The sequence below is a fragment of the Ascochyta rabiei genome, chromosome 1, assembly GCF_004011695.2.
Source record: "Ascochyta rabiei chromosome 1, complete sequence".
NCBI lineage: Eukaryota > Fungi > Ascomycota > Dothideomycetes > Pleosporales > Didymellaceae > Ascochyta > Ascochyta rabiei.
In genome coordinates this window covers 130,351-149,345 of record NC_082405.1, presented here as the reverse complement: position 1 = coordinate 149,345, position 18,995 = coordinate 130,351, and the positions used below count along the sequence as shown (strand labels likewise).

General features: G+C 45.0%; 5 protein-coding genes across 5 annotated transcripts, besides 19 other annotated features; 3 read left to right on the top strand and 2 right to left on the bottom strand.

Annotated features, from left to right (window-relative positions):
- Positions 1-67: 67 nt before the first annotated feature.
- On the top strand, positions 68-2,839 carry EKO05_0000016 (uncharacterized protein; the record flags this gene model as incomplete). The annotated part of the gene is made up of 3 exons (XM_038944589.2): positions 68-179; positions 252-306; positions 355-2,839. 3 exons carry the CDS (start codon positions 68-70, stop codon positions 2,837-2,839), a joined length of 2,652 nt encoding a protein of 883 aa, XP_038802559.2.
- A 361-nt stretch (positions 2,840-3,200) lies between these two features.
- On the top strand, positions 3,201-5,361 carry EKO05_0000015 (uncharacterized protein; the record flags this gene model as incomplete). Its single annotated transcript, XM_038936417.1, has 4 exons — positions 3,201-4,094; positions 4,144-4,201; positions 4,259-4,466; positions 4,518-5,361. The coding sequence occupies 4 exons, from the start codon at positions 3,201-3,203 to the stop codon at positions 5,359-5,361; spliced, it is 2,004 nt and encodes a 667-aa protein (XP_038802558.1).
- A 757-nt stretch (positions 5,362-6,118) lies between these two features.
- Positions 6,119-6,143: a tandem repeat.
- Positions 6,144-7,129: 986 nt separating this feature from the next.
- EKO05_0000014 (uncharacterized protein) lies at positions 7,130-8,398 on the bottom strand (the record flags this gene model as incomplete). Its single annotated transcript, XM_038944588.2, has 1 exon — positions 7,130-8,398. The coding sequence occupies one exon, from the start codon at positions 8,396-8,398 to the stop codon at positions 7,130-7,132; it is 1,269 nt and encodes a 422-aa protein (XP_038802557.2).
- A 256-nt stretch (positions 8,399-8,654) lies between these two features.
- Positions 8,655-10,305, bottom strand: EKO05_0000013 (uncharacterized protein; the record flags this gene model as incomplete). Its single annotated transcript, XM_059635359.1, has 2 exons — positions 8,655-9,601; positions 9,651-10,305. The coding sequence occupies 2 exons, from the start codon at positions 10,303-10,305 to the stop codon at positions 8,655-8,657; spliced, it is 1,602 nt and encodes a 533-aa protein (XP_059491342.1).
- A 1,150-nt stretch (positions 10,306-11,455) lies between these two features.
- EKO05_0000012 (uncharacterized protein) lies at positions 11,456-12,107 on the top strand (the record flags this gene model as incomplete). Its single annotated transcript, XM_059635358.1, has 3 exons — positions 11,456-11,725; positions 11,778-11,884; positions 11,939-12,107. 3 exons carry the CDS (start codon positions 11,456-11,458, stop codon positions 12,105-12,107), a joined length of 546 nt encoding a protein of 181 aa, XP_059491341.1.
- Positions 12,108-12,793: 686 nt separating this feature from the next.
- Positions 12,794-12,843: a dispersed repeat.
- Positions 12,828-13,656: a mobile genetic element.
- Positions 13,102-13,105: a direct repeat.
- Positions 13,106-13,654: a long terminal repeat.
- Positions 13,106-18,995: part of a mobile genetic element that runs on past the window's edge.
- Positions 13,375-13,427: a tandem repeat.
- Positions 13,638-14,086: a dispersed repeat.
- Positions 14,110-14,736: a mobile genetic element.
- Positions 14,567-14,598: a tandem repeat.
- Positions 14,723-15,538: a mobile genetic element.
- Positions 14,846-14,879: a tandem repeat.
- Positions 15,539-17,959: a mobile genetic element.
- Positions 16,921-16,963: a tandem repeat.
- Positions 17,960-17,986: a mobile genetic element.
- Positions 17,984-18,995: part of a mobile genetic element that runs on past the window's edge.
- Positions 18,846-18,995: part of a mobile genetic element that runs on past the window's edge.
- Positions 18,849-18,995: part of a mobile genetic element that runs on past the window's edge.
- Positions 18,861-18,995: part of a mobile genetic element that runs on past the window's edge.

The window sequence follows — 18,995 nt, the reverse complement described above, 5'->3', positions numbered from 1 at the left end:
CTCAATAGAAAGCATTGCCCACCTGACGGGTAGCATCCTTTTTGCACAGTGTCGTTCCTGCTCTACCATGTCCGCCTTTCCTGCTCACAGCGGTCAACAACAGGGTGGCCTCTTCCAGTGTGGAACCTGCTGCCAGTCGTATTCCCGCCTTGACCACTTGGCTCGTCATGTGCGATCGCGTACGTACATCGGGCCTAAATACAACCTGAACTGATTTTTCCGGCACTCAACAAACTGACTGAATGATGCAGATACGCAGGAGAAACCCTACCATTGCGAAACATGCAGCAAGAAGTTTAGCAGAGTGTGAGCAGGTTGTGGTAGTATATGATGCTCCTGCTCATTAAGAATTAGCGATTTGCTGAGACGACATGCTCTACTACACACTACCCTAAACGACGAGTCACGGAACAAGCGTCGCCGCACTGGCGACAATTCGTCAATACCTCTCCGTGTCTCCAAAGCTTGCGAGGCATGCGCTGAGCATCACCTAAAATGCGAGGATAAAAAACCTTGCAAACGCTGTCTAAGGAAGAACGTCGCTTGCATTTCAGCTCCTAGATCAATTGCGCAGGAGTCCCGCGAAGCGGCCACTGCCACGGGAGGAACACCGGCTCCGCAGCATCGGAGTACTTCTCTAGTATCGAACAACGAGGAACCAAGCTTGTCTCTTGAAAGTGAAGAGCATGCTCTTGATCAGTTGTTGGTGGCAAACACCATGAACCACATTCCACCACATATTCCATCACCTTCATCACTTGCACCACATCAATACGAGCAAGAACATAACACTCTTGTCAGGCCGCAGTCACAACAGTCTGCTACCATTGATTTCCTTCCATCTGGAACCTTTGCTACCGACTTCCTGAGCGGCACACTGACTCCTAGCGGATTGATAGGCTATGGTGGTGAAATCGATCTTGACTTCAGCGCGATCGATCTTAACTTTTTGAACACATACAATACTCGAGTGCCTTTTGAGGCCCAAACACCAGTTGATTTGTCTTTGAACCCACACAACAGAACAACTGCTTGGAATCGTTCGATATCTGGTGAGGGGTCAGATGCCAAGCTTACACATGGAAATATCTCAAACTCTATCTGGCGTTTTGTTCCAGTGCCTGGTGTCCATGGCTACTCAGAACAAGGGGACCTCTCTATACCCACACAAGACCACATTGAGGGAACGCCGGAAAGCCTCGTAGAGGTGAGAAGACGAGCGACTACCGAGAAACTGGATTCGGCAGCCCGAGATAAAATTCTCGCTATAATCTTTAGTCAAGTGAGATCGCACATCCTCCCTGCCTTGTCGGCTTTTCCTTCGGTTATGTTGCTAGACAAGTTGATCCAATTCTTTCTTGCTGGCCCAACTCCTTCAGCACGGACTTGGATTCACACAGCCAGTTTTGTGCCAGGAAAAGCTAGACCAGAGTTGCTGCTCGCCATGGCAGCGGCTGGTGCAGTCCTAACCCCAGATCGATCACTGCGCAAACTTGGATTTGCCATACAGGAAGTTGTCCGCAACCACGCGCCTACAGTGTGGGAAGCTGATAACACGCTCGTTCGAGACTTGGAGATGTCCCAAGCTTACATGCTACAACTCGCAATTGGACTTTGGAGTGGCAGCAGCAGAAAGATCGAGATCTCAGAGAGTTTCCAGCAACCGCTGTTGTCGATGCTGAGGCGGGGAAATCGCTTCAGGCGGTCCAGTTATTCAGTTCAGGTTTTTGGCCCAGAAGATGTAGGGTTTGTACTGGAGCAGAAGTGGCGCACTTGGGTCCAGCAGGAGTCCTTCAAGAGACTAGTGTACCATCTCCTGAGCCATGACGCACAGGCATCAATGTCACTGCTCACAAACCCTGCTATCTCCTACTCCGAACTTGACCTTCCGCTGCCGGAGCCGCAGGAGCTGTGGTTGGCGGGTTCTGCAGAGGAATGGAAAGAAAAGTACCAAACGAACACCGACATGTGTACGACAATGAGTCCCTCTCTGACGGAATGCCTTGCTATCCCTGATCTTATGCAGGAAAGAAAAATGGTGATCGATTTCCAACTCTCTTGTTCCGCCTTCCTGTACGCCATGTGGGGTATGGTCTGGGAGTACCGGAAACTGGCCCGATTGTTTTTTGTCGAACCAAACAGAAATTCCGTATGGGACAGCCGCTTGACGATGATGACACGACAACAAGAGCTTCTCAAAGTATTCGACTACTATCGCGTCATATACCCAAACGAAAACATGCTCCTGCTGGAGCTGATCCTTATGCATTTACACACTTCTCTTGAAGAGCTCCAGCATTTCTGCGGTCTGGGAGAAACTCTGGAAGACACAAGTCATGTACAAGCCTCGATGAAAGAATGGGCGAGCAGCAAAGCGGCCAGATCTGCTGTATGGCACGCAGGTCAGGTCGTACGTGCTGCGAGGCAGCTTCCCCCCTCGCATCTCCGAGACTTCTACGCCATCTCGCTGTTCCACGTCAGCTTGACCTTCTGGGCGTTTGGTCTTGCGTCACGCATGTTTTCTTACGACCAGGAAAGCGTAAGTAAGGCAAGGCACACCGCTATAAATCTCCAGCAAGTGGTTCATGTTGACGATGAAGAGACATTGGGAACGTATCGGTATACTTCTCTGGGCGTGGGAACGCCCGTAATGCATAACCATGGATACGACGCGCCGCTGGTTCCACTGAGCGATTTGACGGATGTCATGAGTGTCATGATTGATATAATGGGACAGGGCGATAGCGATCCACTCATGCCAAACTCACCGCTCGTCGAGAATCTACTCAATACAATGAGACGAATACGAGATACAACGATAGCAAAGGATAGCACATGAATGTTAAAACTGAACATAAAGTTCTAGCAACTTTTATAGAACAAAAAACTTAAAGAATAACTACCATCTTTAAAGTAGCTATTATTCTTTCTGATTAACAGCATATACAATACTAAATTAATTTTTATAGCTACTCATACTAAACATTACTTAAATAGTTACTAGAAATATAGCGTTGCGGGGTAGTTTGCGGGGTAGCACTTGTACACCACTCTAGTCCATTATAGTGCCTCTTCGTCTCGCTTCCAAATGTTGCGAAAGCCGAGCAACCCGTCAAACGCCTGATCGACTGCAGGTATATTATGCCGAGCCTTCCCCAATAATTGTATACCAACTTTACGAGTAGTTGTATAAGTAGAAGATGCTCCTTATCTTGGCAACCCTCTTCTGCGTCAGCGGACCTGTGACCGCTACTACAAAGCCCCAGGCATGCTGGAGAAACAGCACGTGTAACGGGCCATCACACCCCGCGTTTACCGGGCCCTGGGAAGCTTTTAATCTTGCTCCAAAATCCCGTTCTGTGGAACCCCAGACGCTTCTGTCGCTTCCAAACGGAGCCCCTCTTGGTAATTACAACCACAACGGCACGATTATCAAAGCATCAAGCGATGGTGTTGTCTTTGATTTTGGACTTGAGGTCGGTGGCATTTTGTCGTTCGAATATGCGATGAACGGCAATAGCACCAATGCTTCGATTGGTCTAGCTTTCACAGAAGCAAAGGATTACGTGGGCCGCAAGTCAGACAACTCGAACGGTGGACAAGGTCCAGACAATGCCTTGCTTTATCCACTGAATACCACACGTGAGGGGAGTTACATCATGCCTGATGTCAGTCTTCGCGGTGGATTCCGATATCTCACTGTCTTCCTTCTAGCTAGTCCAAACGAAAGCCTTACGGTCCGAAGAGTCAAGCTAGAGATTAGCTTCCAGCCTACTTGGCCAGACCTTCGAGCCTATCAAGGCTACTTTCACTCAAGTGAACCCTTGCTTGACAAAATTTGGTATAGCGGCGCGTATACTCTGCAAACAAACTCGGTTCCTGGCAATACCGGGAGAGCGAAAGTTCAGACTGACCGTGTGGGGTGGAACAATGCTGCCTACATTGGTCCGGGCGACACAGTTCTGCTAGACGGGGCAAAGCGGGATCGGTGGGTTTGGATCGGGGACATGGGTACGGCCGTTCCAGCCGCTTTTGTCAGCACCGGTGAAATGGAGAGCACAAAAAACGCGTTGAGGGCGATTTTCGACAATCAAGTCAGTTTCTCTATAGGTAGGCCCGCACAATCACTAATTTTTGATGCAGTCAGCCGATGGCACACTGCCAAAAGCTGGGCCACCGTATCTTAGCAAAGACAGTGACAGTAAGTCCTGATTGTTGTCTCAACATACATGATAGGTTGGTACTAACAGCTTATCAGCGTATCACTTGTGGGCTCTCATTGGTTTCTACAACTATTACCTGTATACGGGTGACGAAATCTTCGTGCAAAACTACTGGTCCAAGTATGTTTTGGGCGTGAACAGGATGCTCGGCAAAATTGACAGTAGGGGGCTCGTGAATGTCACTGGAACCGCAGATTGGGGGCGATGGACTTATTCCTCTGAGCGGAGCTCCGCTAGTATGCTGTAAGTACCGAAAATACTCCCCTCTCCGAGATTGACTACTAAAAAACGGAGTCTGTACCGGGCGTTAGTCACCGGAAGCTCAATAGCGGACTGGTCTCCAAGCCTTCCAGATGCTTCAACTCACCGCACCAACTGGACCGTTGCGGCGTCGGCTCTGCAAGCATCTATCATTACCCACCTATGGGACGACATGCGCGGTGCCTTCAAAGAGAGTATTAACAACACCGCGCTTTACCCGCAAGACGCGAACAGCATGGCTCTCGCGTTTGAGATCTTTCCGGCTTCGGATCCACGCGCTCAGCGCGTCTCCACATACCTCACCACAAACTGGACGCCGATCGGCGCAATTAATCCCGAACTCAGTGCCAATGTTTCCACCATATCGCCTTTCATATCCAGTATTGAGCTCGAAGCGCATTTCAAGATCGGCCGTCCAGAGCGTTCACTCAAGCTCATCAGAAGCGCGTGGGGTTGGTACTTGAACAATCCCAATGGCACGCAGTCGACAGTACCTGAGGGTTACCTTGCTGACGGGAGTTGGGGCTATCGAGGTGATAGAGGGTATCGGAATGACCCAAGCTACGTGAGCCATGCGCATGGTTGGAGCAGTGGTCCCACGAGCACATTGACGGAGTATCTAGTAGGTTTGAGAATTACGGAGCCAAAGGGAAGGAAGTGGGAGATAAAACCGGGTACGTTTGACGAGCTGGAGAGAGCGGAAGCAGGTTTTACTACTGCTTTGGGCAAGTTCTCTGCCAGGATCCAAGTGCTGAAAAAGACGGTCATAGTTGAGTGGGACACGCCAGTTGGGTCAGAGGGGTATGTGCAAGTACCTGGCCAGATTGGTAGAACAGTAGAGGGCGGACCAGGCTTTAAGATTGTATATCGTACCTAAACAATTTTGGATGGGAAACTTTCACGAAAAGCAGACAATTTACTTTTAGGACAAAATAATTATAAAGAAAATTGATACAAGCGATATTGGTCTACATATGTCAAGATTCATATACACGATGACTATAGGACAAAGCCTTGGATCTGGGTCGTATTATACAGCCCCGGTACTCTACTTCCTCAAAGCTCTCGAAATGGCTTCCATTCCGGCCGTCAGTTCTTCGCTTCTTGGCCACCCAAACCAAGTTGAAAATGAATACCCGATATTTAAAACTAGTGCCTAGGGCCGACATAGGTATGATGCTTCTTCAACAGTCTTTCGTAAAAAGCCAATATGCCAGCAGCGGGTATGGTACAAAAGGCTGTTATACACTGTTCAAGTGCACTCAAGATGGCCTCAGAACTACCCTATAAGGGGTTGTATCTGAGCAGTACACGTTATAGGGTGTATGTCAGAGGTTAATACGCGAACATTCTTCCTCGAGCTTTCGGAACGACTGGTGCACGACCCTCATAGCATGGGCAATAGCAAGACGGCCTTGCAGATCGTGACGAGGTATTGGTAGAAAATCGATGAGGGCCACCGTGGCTGGAAGGTTTTAGTGGTAGTGATCGGCCATCCTGCACTACTAAACTAGTGCTATTACACCGGCTCATGGCTATGGAATCTCGCCCTCATACTTAGTGGTAACTTTGAGCTTTTACTGTCGAGCGACTGCTTGCATTGGAAAGACCGCCGAAGTCCAAAGGATCGCAGCTTGATTGATCGAGTGATTGAATTGACGAACGTCTAGTGGGTTCTATAGGAGCTGAAAACCTCCCAGGGGGCATATGTGAGACGGATGTAGATGTGGATTCGGGGCGGAAGCCCTTGAACTCATAGCACCTTTCCTAGTAGTTGTGCACTTGTGGGGTGGATAGGGGTGGAGCCCTGTCTTATCTTCTTGCGAAGGCAAATATAGAGTCCTCTGCAGTGGATCGTAGTTTGAGGACCGCCTAGGCATGCACTGAATATATCTTATGACTTTAGTTTCAAGCGAAAAGGACTTTAACTTGTCCCGCGACTTCATTCGCCCGCCGCCTACTCTGCTCTTTTTGCACTGAGTTCTGAAGGCGATAGATTCAAGGGGGAGAGTTCAAGACCACCAGGGCATTCAACTCCCCCAGCCTTCCACCCATCTCATCACCATGACCCTCACCAGGATATCCCTTCCACCATCGCCCTCATCGGATCAAAATGCCCCTGAATGTTTCAGACAGTATCATAAGCATTTGGGAACAGAGAGGAACCCTAACAGATGAAGTTGGCGATTTATGAGTCCTCACGCACTATGCATCTTTAATATGCTGGAGCCAATTTCACAATGGTAACGCAAAAGCTGGCGTTATCTAGCTAGGATTAATGTCAGCACTCCAGGCAGGAGACAAAAACGGCCTGGAGAGCATTCGGGTCAAGCAGTCGGCTCCACGGAGGGATGGGCACAGCAGACTCCCACGCTCTGCTCGCTTTACCAAAGTGCGCACTTACTCAAATTACTGCATATCATGGACAACTTGATAGGGAGGTGTACCTACGCAGCTGGATTTGCAGGCGAGACGGTGTAAGATGAGTTGTGAAGGTCAGGCACGAGTGCGGGGACAGGCGGAGGCTGGCCGTTGTCATTTCATACAATTAATCTCGATGCCTGTCGAAAATGCGAAAGGACCGGCCTAGCTTTCAATTAAAACCTATTCAGTTACAACAACGTCCGATTACCTAGACAGGTCATCTAAATAAACCACTGTGGCTCCGGCAGCCAAAAGGCCTTCATAACATCCAGCATCTCAGGCCCGTAAGGGACCCTCTTCTCCCACCCAATATACACCCCCGCGCTGTCCAACCCAATCCTTGTGCCATCCGGCAGATATCCCCAGATATTTGTCGAAGGGTTAAGAAAAGTGTCATCGATGTGCACTAGGCCAGTGTCGTAGAATTCGTACGTCCAGACGTCGGCGATGAGTTTTCCCGTTTCGATAACGCCGGAATCTGTGGAGTCACTGGTGGCGTACCGGTTCGTAATGTCTTTCTTGGTGGGCAGATTACCCTGCGCGTCGGGCTTGAAGGAGGGGGATAAAATAGGGGGCTGGGCTTGGGGTGAGTAGGGCGCCGCGAAGGGCCAGAGCCAATCGTCCGGATCGAAGGCGAAGACGTCTGGGAATGGAACAGCCGGTTCATCTATGACTGGTGAACCTAGATTGACGGACGACGGCAACGGTTCCAAGGTTGGACCAAGCAGGTTGGTTACTGTTGAAAGGCTTTCCTCGTCTCGGGTGGCAGTCGGCTCTGGTATTAGCGGCGGCGGAAGAAGTACGTACGAGGGCTCAGTCGGCAGACCATGGGGTTGTAGAAACTCAGTGACCACCCACCAAGGTGTTGCGCCATCTGAAGGCAGCGCCGATTGTGGGTCAAAGGGAATAGCGTCTGACATCAAAGCAGCAGGTGCAGGAGTCGTTGTAGGATATAAAGCGACAGAGTGTTGCGCAAGGATCAAAGACGGCAGTGGAATCGCTAAGCTTGGACTTGCGGGGGGTAGAGTTGGGACTGTAGAAAGCGAACTCGCAGGAAGAAGTGCTGTAGCAAAAGACGGTATCAATGTCGGAATTGTCGCCGTTGTGTCACCTTGGGGACCGAAAGATTGCGCTGCTGTAATGCCAGCGCTTGCAGATGACAAATGTCTGGTGAACCGTGGCGAAAGCAGACGCTGCATCGCCGTTGCAGTAGAAGCGTAAATCGTGTACGAATGAGTGAATGCTGGTGACCATGCAGTGGACGACTCGAGTTCATAATGTGTCAGTGCCACGCATAAGAATGGTTTGAGGAATGCTAGGTAGTGTTGTGGTTCAATGGCGTAAGTTTGGAATGTAATGGCGTCTAAGCATTGCGAGTGCGTTTCATCTCGATATCGCGTAACGCTGCCACCGAATGAAGAAGTGAGCTTCCCAAAAGCGCTGCCTACATAACGCGACTGCGTGCCATAATGACCGCAATCGATTGGCATTGGCGCTCACCATGACTGGTTGTTGAGAGAAAAATCGCAAAGACTGCATGTGACGTGTCCGAACCGCGACGATTGAATAAACGTTTGGGGATCGAAAAGCCAGGTAAGAGCTTCGTTGCGTGACAGCGACAACTTTGTAAGAGTAGGGCCGCGTGGGACTTGAGGCGGAGCCATGATAGGGCTTATGTCGTCGCAGTAGCGTTAGGGACATACTATGCCGTAGAGATGTCGTGACTTTATTATTCAAAGCATTAGATCAAACGTCAACCCAAGCCTCCTCCTCCATCTCCCGTCTCCTCCCCAACAGTTTATGCTCTCCGCTCAGCATATTCCTCCCCCACCCCCTTGGTAGACCCTCCTTCTTCCTTTGCTGCTTGCTGACCTCAGCGGCAACCATCCTCCTTAGCGCATGCCTGTTCAGCTTATCAATCTTGTCACAAAGCCCAAACAATTGTTCATTAATGTCTTTGCCAAAATCTAAGCACACGTCTTTGCCCTGCTCGAGCATTTCATTGCCCTGTCGCCAGAGGCCGTCGAGAGTGTCTTTCTTCATTACTGAAATCTCGGCTTTGTGTTCTTCCATCTCTGTTTCAAAGTCGGCGTGCTCGCGTGCACGGTCGTCGTAGGCCGCCCTCTCAAGCTCGTCGAACGTCCTGTCCGCAAGGTTCTTGAAACGCTGGAGCTGTTGTTTCTGATAGAGATGGAATTGTTCGTTGAGATGGGTACGCAGGTGGGGGAGCATAGTCCGACCGACGCGTGTAAGCGGTGGCAGCTTGGGGTGTCTGTTACCGCGCGAATCGTGAGAGGTGAAAGAAGTGGCGGGGGAGCTGGGTGGGTCTTTCGGCACAAGGAGATCTTCGACGGCGTTGGGGAGGAGGGCCTGCAGGGCAGTGTCGAGCTGTCTGCTGACCGCGGCGTCGACGGCCTCAGCAAGTCGATCTGTGGCGAGGTAGGCTGGAAGATGTGTGGCAACTGCAGAGTCAATTGCTTTCACCTGCAGAGCGCGCACTTCGTCGAGATGGGCAGATAGCCGCTTCTCAAAGGCCGCATTGATCACGTCAGTCTGATATTCGAGTTCCGCTCGTCTAAGAGCTGCAGCTGCCGCCTCTGGACTGAATGGTATGGTCCTCTCGGACGCGTGCGATCCGGTCGGCGAATTTGGAGTCCAGTACCTCGGCGGCTGGATAGGTGAGCTGGAGCTTTCTGCGCGGGTCAGTTTATGGGCACCAGCCAGGGATGCTGAGCAAGTTACCCTGTCTTGAACGCTTACGGGAGCGAGAGCCCTCGTAAGCAGGCGGCGCTCCAGCATCCTCAGTAGGCGCAAACACCTTCCAGCTTGTTTTTCTCAACCCTTGTTCAACAAGGAGGCCTTCCACAGGGTAGCCGACTAGGCCCCTGGTTGCCCTGCTGAAAGCTTTGAACATGCCCTGATATTGCTTGCGCACGTGGCTGTAGTCAAGAACAACATGAACCCTTGTTGCTTTGGCAAGATCGACGAGTGTCTGGAAAGCGGGCTCAAATCCAGGCTTGGGGCTGAAGGCTGGGTCATTGGCCGAACTCCAGAGAGGGCATGGGCCCTTGATCGACAGGTCGAGGGTCTTGATATCAGGGCGCTTTTTGCCCTTGCCCTTTACTGGCAGGATCTTGTCCAATTGAGATTGCGAGACATGTCCGTTGCCGCTACACAGTTTGGCCGTATAGGGCATCAATGTATCAGCATCATACTGCAGCACGAACTGGCTGTCCGTGCCATGGGCTGTGGGGGTCCTAGCCACGAGCAGCAGGGTTGCGACCTTGGCGTCATCACATCGGAAGACGAGGGAACAAAGGGACGGGGATACGGGCTCATCAACAGACAGGTTCGAAGCAGGATAAGCGAGCACCTTGAAATCGAGATTGAAATTCATATTAGCTACCCAAAAGCACGTTTGTACTCACCACATTCCCCCTTAGCGTAGTCGCAGCCAAAGAGCCTATCGACGCGGACGCGCAAGGGAACCCGCCCGCCCAGGCTTTGGAGCAGCCTTGACTCTGTGTGTTGTTCACCACGACCGTCGCAAACACCGGGTACACGCGCGCAATAGACGAGCTGAAGCCCACCCCGCGGACGGCAGCCGAAAGACGAAATCAAACCCGGACCTGAGTCGTCTGCCTTTACCGCCAGGGGCCTTGTGAGATCGCAAGGATGGTGGACTACGTCGAGTATTCGGTACGTGCAACGGGAGAAGCGGGGGCGGAGGGCGCGATTCGTGGGAGGGGACAACCAAAGAGTGATTTGCAGCCGCGTTGTGTAAGAGTAAGATGTTGACGTTTATGGATGTGTTGATGACGATAGTTGGTGGTGAGGTCGAGGGGTGGCTGGGAATCGAGGAAACGCGGATTCACGCCGTCACGTGGGCTTGGCAAAGCCACTAGTACCTAGTCGGATGGAAACCATTTTTGAACGAACACCAGAAAGACTTGAAGTACTTCGGACGGCTCCTAATGTTGAGAGCAGTCACACCGTCCTTCGCAGTGCCGCGATCAAATGTCAAGATATTGAGACATCGGCCATTTTACCTACACAGCATTTAGAAGTCTTTCCAACTCTCTGAACCGCAGCTGTCAGCCCAGAGGCGACATCGACGCGCATCGAGGCGGTAACAATCAGCAGAGAAATCCCTGTCAGCACGGGCAGGATCATCATAGTATCTGCTGCAATGACAATGTAGTAGTCTCCTGTTTATGCGAGCCATTGCAGTCATCACTAGCAGGGGGGTCTGCTAGTATTCATGTTGCGGTGTTTCTCCGGATCACCGGCCTTATATACATGGATGCTCAAGGTACATACCTGTGCAGCATAACACCAATCAACCAACACAGAACAACGAACAACCCTGAGCACTTTCGCTCCATAATTTTCATTCAGATTGAGGGTAACCCGACAATGCGACGTCTCTTGCGGTACCGGTACTTCCGAGATTTGCACTGGGTAAGTAGGTATAAAGACGAGCTTTGTTCACGTACTCAGACACTACCTCTTCTCTTGAAGTTAAAGTTTTGAACAATCAGCCTACCATGCATTCCTATACTCTTATTTTGGCCTCCCTTCCGTTCCTTGTCGCAGCATGGGACCCTAAGCTGTGCAATAACGCCGGCGGCTGCTCTACTTCGACCTGGCTCACTCAGAAACCTTTTACCTGCCCTGATGGCACCAGGCATGACATACCTAACATGGACCGTCTTTTGTCTGATGTTACAGATGGCAAATACGACATCGTTTCGAAAGCAAACTTCCCTACTGAATGTTTGAACGGCGCTAAACCTGGGGCCAACGACATACTTATTGTAAGTAAACCTGGATGCCCCACCTGAAGTCGTTTTACTGACCTTTCTTTAGAAACGCGCTACTAAAACTGGACAAAATGCTTTCCTGTTTATTAGTGGCACATGCACTACGAAAACTCCAAACTCTAATTGTTACGCTGCAAATGACAACGCGCACAAGTAATTGCCCTTAAAGGTACCTCTGCATTCTAGCCTGCTAACTTGAATCTGTAGATACTCTTTGTGCCAAGTTAAAGATTTAAGTGGAGGAGTTTGCATCCTGAACTCTAAGGCTGGCAAGTGCGAGTCATATGGATCTGCTTTACCCAAATGTGCTGGATGGACGCCTGCTCAGGTCGAGGTACCATGCACATTCACTGGTAACGCTAATAACTGCAGATAGTGTAGATTTCACTTAGGTCCTATACAGATAAGTAAGCTAGATACTAGTTCAAATTGTATATGTACTATACCTAGTTTAAGTTTCAAACAATGTTGCGCGCCTGCTGAGAGGAGGTATTAAACACCCTCCAAGATCGCTATGGTCAGGACGAGCTAAAGATAAGCAACTGGCACGTAACTTCTGAACGTTCACAGCCAGATGCTGAGATTGCAAAAAGCATGCTATGCCAGGCCGTATTTCGGAAGTATCCTTCGGATGCTGCGGCAGTGAGAGCGCCCGCAGGCTGATAGATTCAACTGTACCCATATTGGCAAGAACATTTCCTTAAACGCAATTTTTTCCGAAAATAGCGTAACAATGGACACGCCACCCCCTGATAGACCTAACAGAGGCTGGTATTGTCGCAGTGAAGGATAACGTTCATGTAAGCTAACTGCGGACCGAGCTGACTGCGTGTAAAGCACCGGTCCTTCTAAAGGTCCCTGTCCTGACTAACTCACCTCCAAATTAGTGCCTTTACATCCTGTTTCTATCCCACATCCTAGTTAACACTCCAATTCCTTCTAGCACTTAAAGGTATAAAGGTATAAGGAGAAGCAGGTCTAAATAGTTAGTTTTTAAGTATACTTTTGTACAAGACCTATAGGAATAGAACAATTCTCTATGTAACTATCCTAGTGCTCCTATACACCTTGTAGCGGATACCTACAACTATTAGAGACTGTTACAATCCTGTGCCAGGGCACGGCACAAACATAAGTACTAGCCAACTAAGACCCCTGACTCCGCCCTAAAGGAACAAACTATAGAGAAGGACAGAACAGATAGGGATAATATATTACTGCTTATTAATAAGCATAATATATATAACTACTTATTAATAAGTATAGTATAATATACTTATCTATAAGCACCCTTATATACTTTATTAGACTAACTCTAGTTACTTATTAATAAGTACTATATCTCTTTATTGTATAGTTAGTATATACACAACCCTTATAGGTTATATTTAACCTTATTAATAAAGTTTATCTTTAAAATCTTAACCTACTCTTAAACTAGACAGTCTACTCTGTACTATTTATTACACCCTATCTGTATAAGCTTTGCTTAGTTAATAACCCTAACTAATCTACTAGTACTTATCTCTAAGAACTAATAGGATTAGTGCTTACAGTCTTTAACTAAAGTATAACTTTAACATTTAAAACACCCCTAAGATAAGTACTATTAGATCCTATGCTACCCCTAGTAACTCTACATTTAGTAACATTAATATAGATATAACTGTTACTACTAGCACTATAAATATTAATAAGCCTAACCTTTACTATAGAAAGTGTAGTAAGCTTAGTAACTAGCTTATATAGTAGGACCTCTTCTTAACCTTCTAAGGTAAGAAGGTTCCTAAGGCTAAATAAGTAGTCCTTGCAGCTAGCTATATGCGTAGCAAAGTGTTTACCTAGATTAAGCCCTTTATGCAGCAGTACTAAGCTAGTAAGGCTCTAGATAACGTAGATAAATAGATAAAAGACTTTAACGTACTCCACGGTCGAGCGGATCACACGGTCGAGCGGATCACTCAAAACCCCACCAAAATTGCCCAAAACCACAACCCTTTATCTCAACAACCACGCAATAAAATCTTCTACAATATTCAGGACAGGGCTGCACTAATATAAATAATAGTATTTAAAAGTTTTAGAGTGCTAGAATCTATAACACAGAAGTTATTAAGCGATTACTGTTTTACAGGGGTGTTTAGCACAATTTGCAGGCTATTTCTATACCTATTATAGCTATAAAGCTGAAACCTAGGTATGTACTTACTAGTAGCTATGCAATACTATTCTGAGATTTTAAAAAGATTTTATTGCGTGGTTGTTGAAATAAAGCGTTGTGGTTTTGGACAATTTTGGTGGGGTTTTGAGTGATCCGCTCGACTGTGTGATCCGCTCGACCGTAGAGTACGTTAACCTATTTAAAGAAAAAATTAAGCTAACGTACCCCACAGACGAGTGGAACACCAAGCGAGTAGAACACTTTTGCCAAGCCCCCACCAAACCACCCTTCCTACACTAATGTCTTCTTAACAACACTATTTAGACACGTTAAAGGAAGCTTAAATACAGCTTGCGCTCTAGGCTCTTTAACAAGACGCAACTCTATCCCTGCGACGCGCTGCTGCTATCTACAGGGTTCCTTAAGCTACACTAAGCAGACAACGCGCAGGACAACCTTTACGCGCAGATTCTATAGCTAACTTACAGAAGCTAGATAATAATAAGAAGAAGGTAATTATTAAACATGTTCTTAAGCTAACTTAGATGCGTAAGGATTTTCCCCTTAGCTCTTAGATGTAGCTACTATGGCTAATTCTTTGCGCGCTAAGCGCAATCTAGGCCCTATTAGCGCAAACTAGCCTAGTACGTTTGTTAAGCAACACCTAGAGCTTAAAGTTAAGTTTAATTGTAAGTATAACTATAAGAGATCCCTCTGTAAGGATCCTAAGGTTCTACAGGGCTAGTTTAGCCTAATAGCTAACACCAAAGCAAATATAGCATCTAGGATGAGGACACGTACAACTTTCGCAAGACAGGCTTTATAATAGGTGTTAAATAAAAGGTATTAGAGAAATAGGTTAGGTAATATAACTGCTAAGAAACCGTGTAGGGGCCCCTACTAGAACCTAGATAAGACAAAAATCACCCTTACATAGAACAACAACAGAACATTAATACATTATTATTAACTTATTACTATTACTATCTAATCTAATAATTAAGAGTCTTACTGCTGCTATAATAAGCGCTAACAACAAGCAAAATAGCAACTAGCCAAAGCTAGAGAGACGCGACGGTCATTCTCACTAACTTAAGCAACTAGGTCTCCTAGTACTGCTAACTTAAGATTAAGTGCTAGTTGCAAGATATATAGCTGCTAGCAGACCCTAAAGGGGTGTAACTCTAACGCATACAACCAGAGGCGCTACTACCTCTAGAAATTACGCAATATAAACTAGTAATAAGCATAAGCAACACCTTAACTACGTTATTACAGACAATCTAAGCAGGTTAAAGCAGAACGCGCAGAATAACACATAAAGTAATAGACATATTAATAACTACGCTGTAAACACCTATAATCCTAATATAGGTATTAGACCTCTTAGAAAAGAGATAAGAGGTATATAAAGAAGATTGCAAAGACTATAAGCTTTACCTTAAGTTATACAAGATACTTAAGAAAGACTATTAAGATAAGAAAAATAAAATATTAAGAATAGTTAAGCATATTCTTATAACAGTAACACTATATCTGTAGCTAAGCTGCTGTATAGAAAACAGAACGCTGCACAAATAGATAACTACCTTCTAAGACACTGTTAGAGTGGACGTAGACAAAGAACAGGTATAAGTACAAGAAAGACACTACGCTGCACTTAGACTAATGTAAATAACTGCAAATTAGGAGATATAGCTAAGTAAATACAATTAGGTAGTAACTTAAGCTAAGACCCTTAAGGTAGCTGAGGTTATACAAACATAAGCTGTTATTAATAATTTTCTAGGCTCTGTATCTAAGATAGCATTAACCTAGACTATAGTGTTCTAAAGGCTAGGATATAATAAGAAAGCTATAAATAGGAAAAGAATAATAAAACTCTTCTATAATTATACAAGCCTTTAATATCTACTAAGAGGGAAGCCTAAGAGCGCCTTTGTAGTAAGAGAGGCATTATACGCAGTAAGCAGTAAATCTAACTTAAACCTATAAAGGGACGCCTTTAGTAGAGAACTAAGAGTACTATCTAATAATAATTATTAAGGCTAGGGAAACCCTAGGCAAAGTAAAAGAAAGATAGATAGCTAAAGTGCCAGAACTAAGCAGTTCCTAGAGAGGAATACAGTAAGAGCTAAAGATATATATCCTGCCTGTAAACAGTGTTATAATATATCTAACTACTACTACGTAAATACAGCTAAGGCACCTAAGTAGTTTAAGCTTAATAGAGGTGTTGCAAAACTAGTACAGTACAAGCTTAAATATAACAGTAACTTACAAAAGAGAATACAGGCAATGTCTTAAGGGACTAAGTAACTGTAAATAACAACAGCGTCTTAATTAATTACTCTACACATTAAGACGTCTTAACCACTATATAAAATTATTAAGTAACTAGATAGCTGAAAAATTACTTAGGTTAATAAAGGTAGTATAAACGCAGTATGTAGTGTAAGCAATTAAGGATATCTATAAAAGGAGGCATTTCTCCTAGATTCTAGCTTAACTATGTATATCTGTAATAACATCTTAAGACTTAGAGACGTACGCCAGCTAGCAATAGGAGATTATATCTAGACTAGGAACTCTAAGGTCTAGATATAAGGATATAGTACTGTTAATATATTAGCAAAGGGATCTTAAGGCAAACAAGTACTACGCTTAGACAATGTTGCGTAGTGCCTAGATTTCCTCTGTAACCTGGTATTATTTAGGTTACTCTAAAGACAAGGAATATAGTAGGATAACTAAGAAAATCTAATAATACTACGCTAAAGAAACAGCAACATTATAGCTATCCTAACAGAAAGCTTTAGATAGTAGGTTATTAAATAACTAAATATAGCTATAGCAGCACTCTATATACGTATAAATTGCAATAGAAGATTACTATAGAGAGTAACAGCTATAATATAGCATAAGAGGCTTAGACATCTAGGACTATCTGCAATTAAGCACCTTATATATTAATCTAAGGGGGTAAAGATTAATGGTATTATAACAGTGTAATATAACATATATAGATAATTAAAATTAAAGCATTAAATATAAAGAACCCTAAAATTAAATAACAAAGGCCTAGGCAAAAGAATAGCTATAGACTTCTATAAATATAAAGCAGGAAGCTTTAACAAGGAAAATAGTTAAATGCTTATTACCTGCTAACAATCTTAGTACGTGTAGGACTTCTACTTTAAGGACAATAGGCCTGTAAGATCTATTATCTGTCTACTTAGGATCTTTATCTAGTTCTTAAAGAAACAGTTTAATATTGTAGTTAAGGTAATTAAGATAAATAACAAAATTATTATAGTTAAACAAGAGGTTAAGAGATAGTGCACGTCCCTCTTAATAAGACTTAAGCCTTCTACTCTAGACACACAAGCTTAGAATAGAGGAGCTAAATGCTTAGGGGGTGTAATAAAAGAGAAGGTATACACAATTTAACTAGACGTAAATCTACTTTAGGAACTCTAGCTAGAAATTACTAGAGCAGCAGTATACCTATACAATTAGACACTAAATTATTTAAATAAGTAGAGACTACTATATAAAATATTCTTTACGCGTATAGCTAATATAAATAGCATAGTTACTAGAACTTAAAAACTAAACTAGGCTTACTTAAGAGTATACAGATGCAAAGCATTTACTATAACTAATAACACTTATTAAAGAAAATTAAGGCTATAAAGACTAGACCTAAAGGTATAGATTAGATACTAAGTAGGATACTAGTCTACTAACATATACTAAATCTAGGTCCTATTAATAGCTAAAGTAATTAGTACCTGTAATATAGTGTTTAATAAAGAAACAATATTTAATAGTAAAATAGAGGATATTATAGATAACCTTATGTAAAATATGTTAGAGGAAATTGTAACTTAGATTAGTATAGTTAAACTTCTGGCTATATAGAGCTATATATCTAAAACTAAAATATTCTATAAGAATAAGACAACGCAGGAGAATACTCTGCGTGCTAAACAACCCTAATATTACTAAGGTAGAAAGATTGTAGAGGTATACCCAACGCCTCTACTAACTCCTCTGCTAGCAGTATTCCTAACTAAATTAATAAGCTATAACGTACCCCACAGGCAAGCCGCTTAACAGACGAGCTGCTTACTTTTGCCAAGCCCCCACTAAACTTCTCCTCCTACACTAATGTCTTCTTAACAACACCATTTAGACGCGTTAAAGGAAGCTTAGATATAGCTTGCGCTCCAGGCTCTTAAACAAGACGCGAATCTCTCTTAGCAACGCGGTGCAGCTATCTACAGGGTCCCTTAAAAGACACTAAGCAACCAACATACAGGACGACCTTTACACGCAGATTCTATAGCTAACTTACAGAAGCTAGACAACAATAAGGAGGAGGTAATTATTAAGCATGTTCTTAAGCTAGATGCGTAAGGATTTTCCCCTTAGCTCTTAGATGTAGCTACTATGGCTAATTCTTTGCGCGCTAAGCGCAATCTAGGCCCTATTAGCATAAACTGGCCTAGTATGTTTGTTAAGCAACACCTAGAGCTTAAAGTTAAGTTTAATTGCAAGTACAACTATAAGAGAGCCCTCTGTAAGGATTCTGAGGTTCTATAGGGCTGGTTTGGCCTAGTAGGTAATATTAAAGCTAAGTATAGCATCTAGGATAAAGACACATACAACTTTAACAAGACAGGCTTTATAATAGGCCAGATCTTCCTAGGAGCAGTTGTTACAGCTTTAGAACGACAGGGTCGGCTAAAGGCTATCTAGCCAGGCAACCAAGAGTGGGCTACGGCTATAGTAAGCATTAATACCAAAGGATAGGCTATTCTAGCCTTCCTTATCTTTAAAGCCTACTACTACCTCTCTGCCTGGTACAAAGAAGAGGATCTGCCTTACAACTGGGTTATTAGAGTCTCTAATAACAGCTAGACTACTAACAAGCTTGGTTATAACTAGTTAAAGCACTTGAATAGGCATACAAAGGAGCGTACTATTAGCACCTACTGTTTGCTTATTATTAATAGTTATAAGAGCCATAACTCTCTTAAATTCCAGCAATACTGTAAGGATAATAAGATTATTACTCTCTGTTTGCCTTCTTACTTA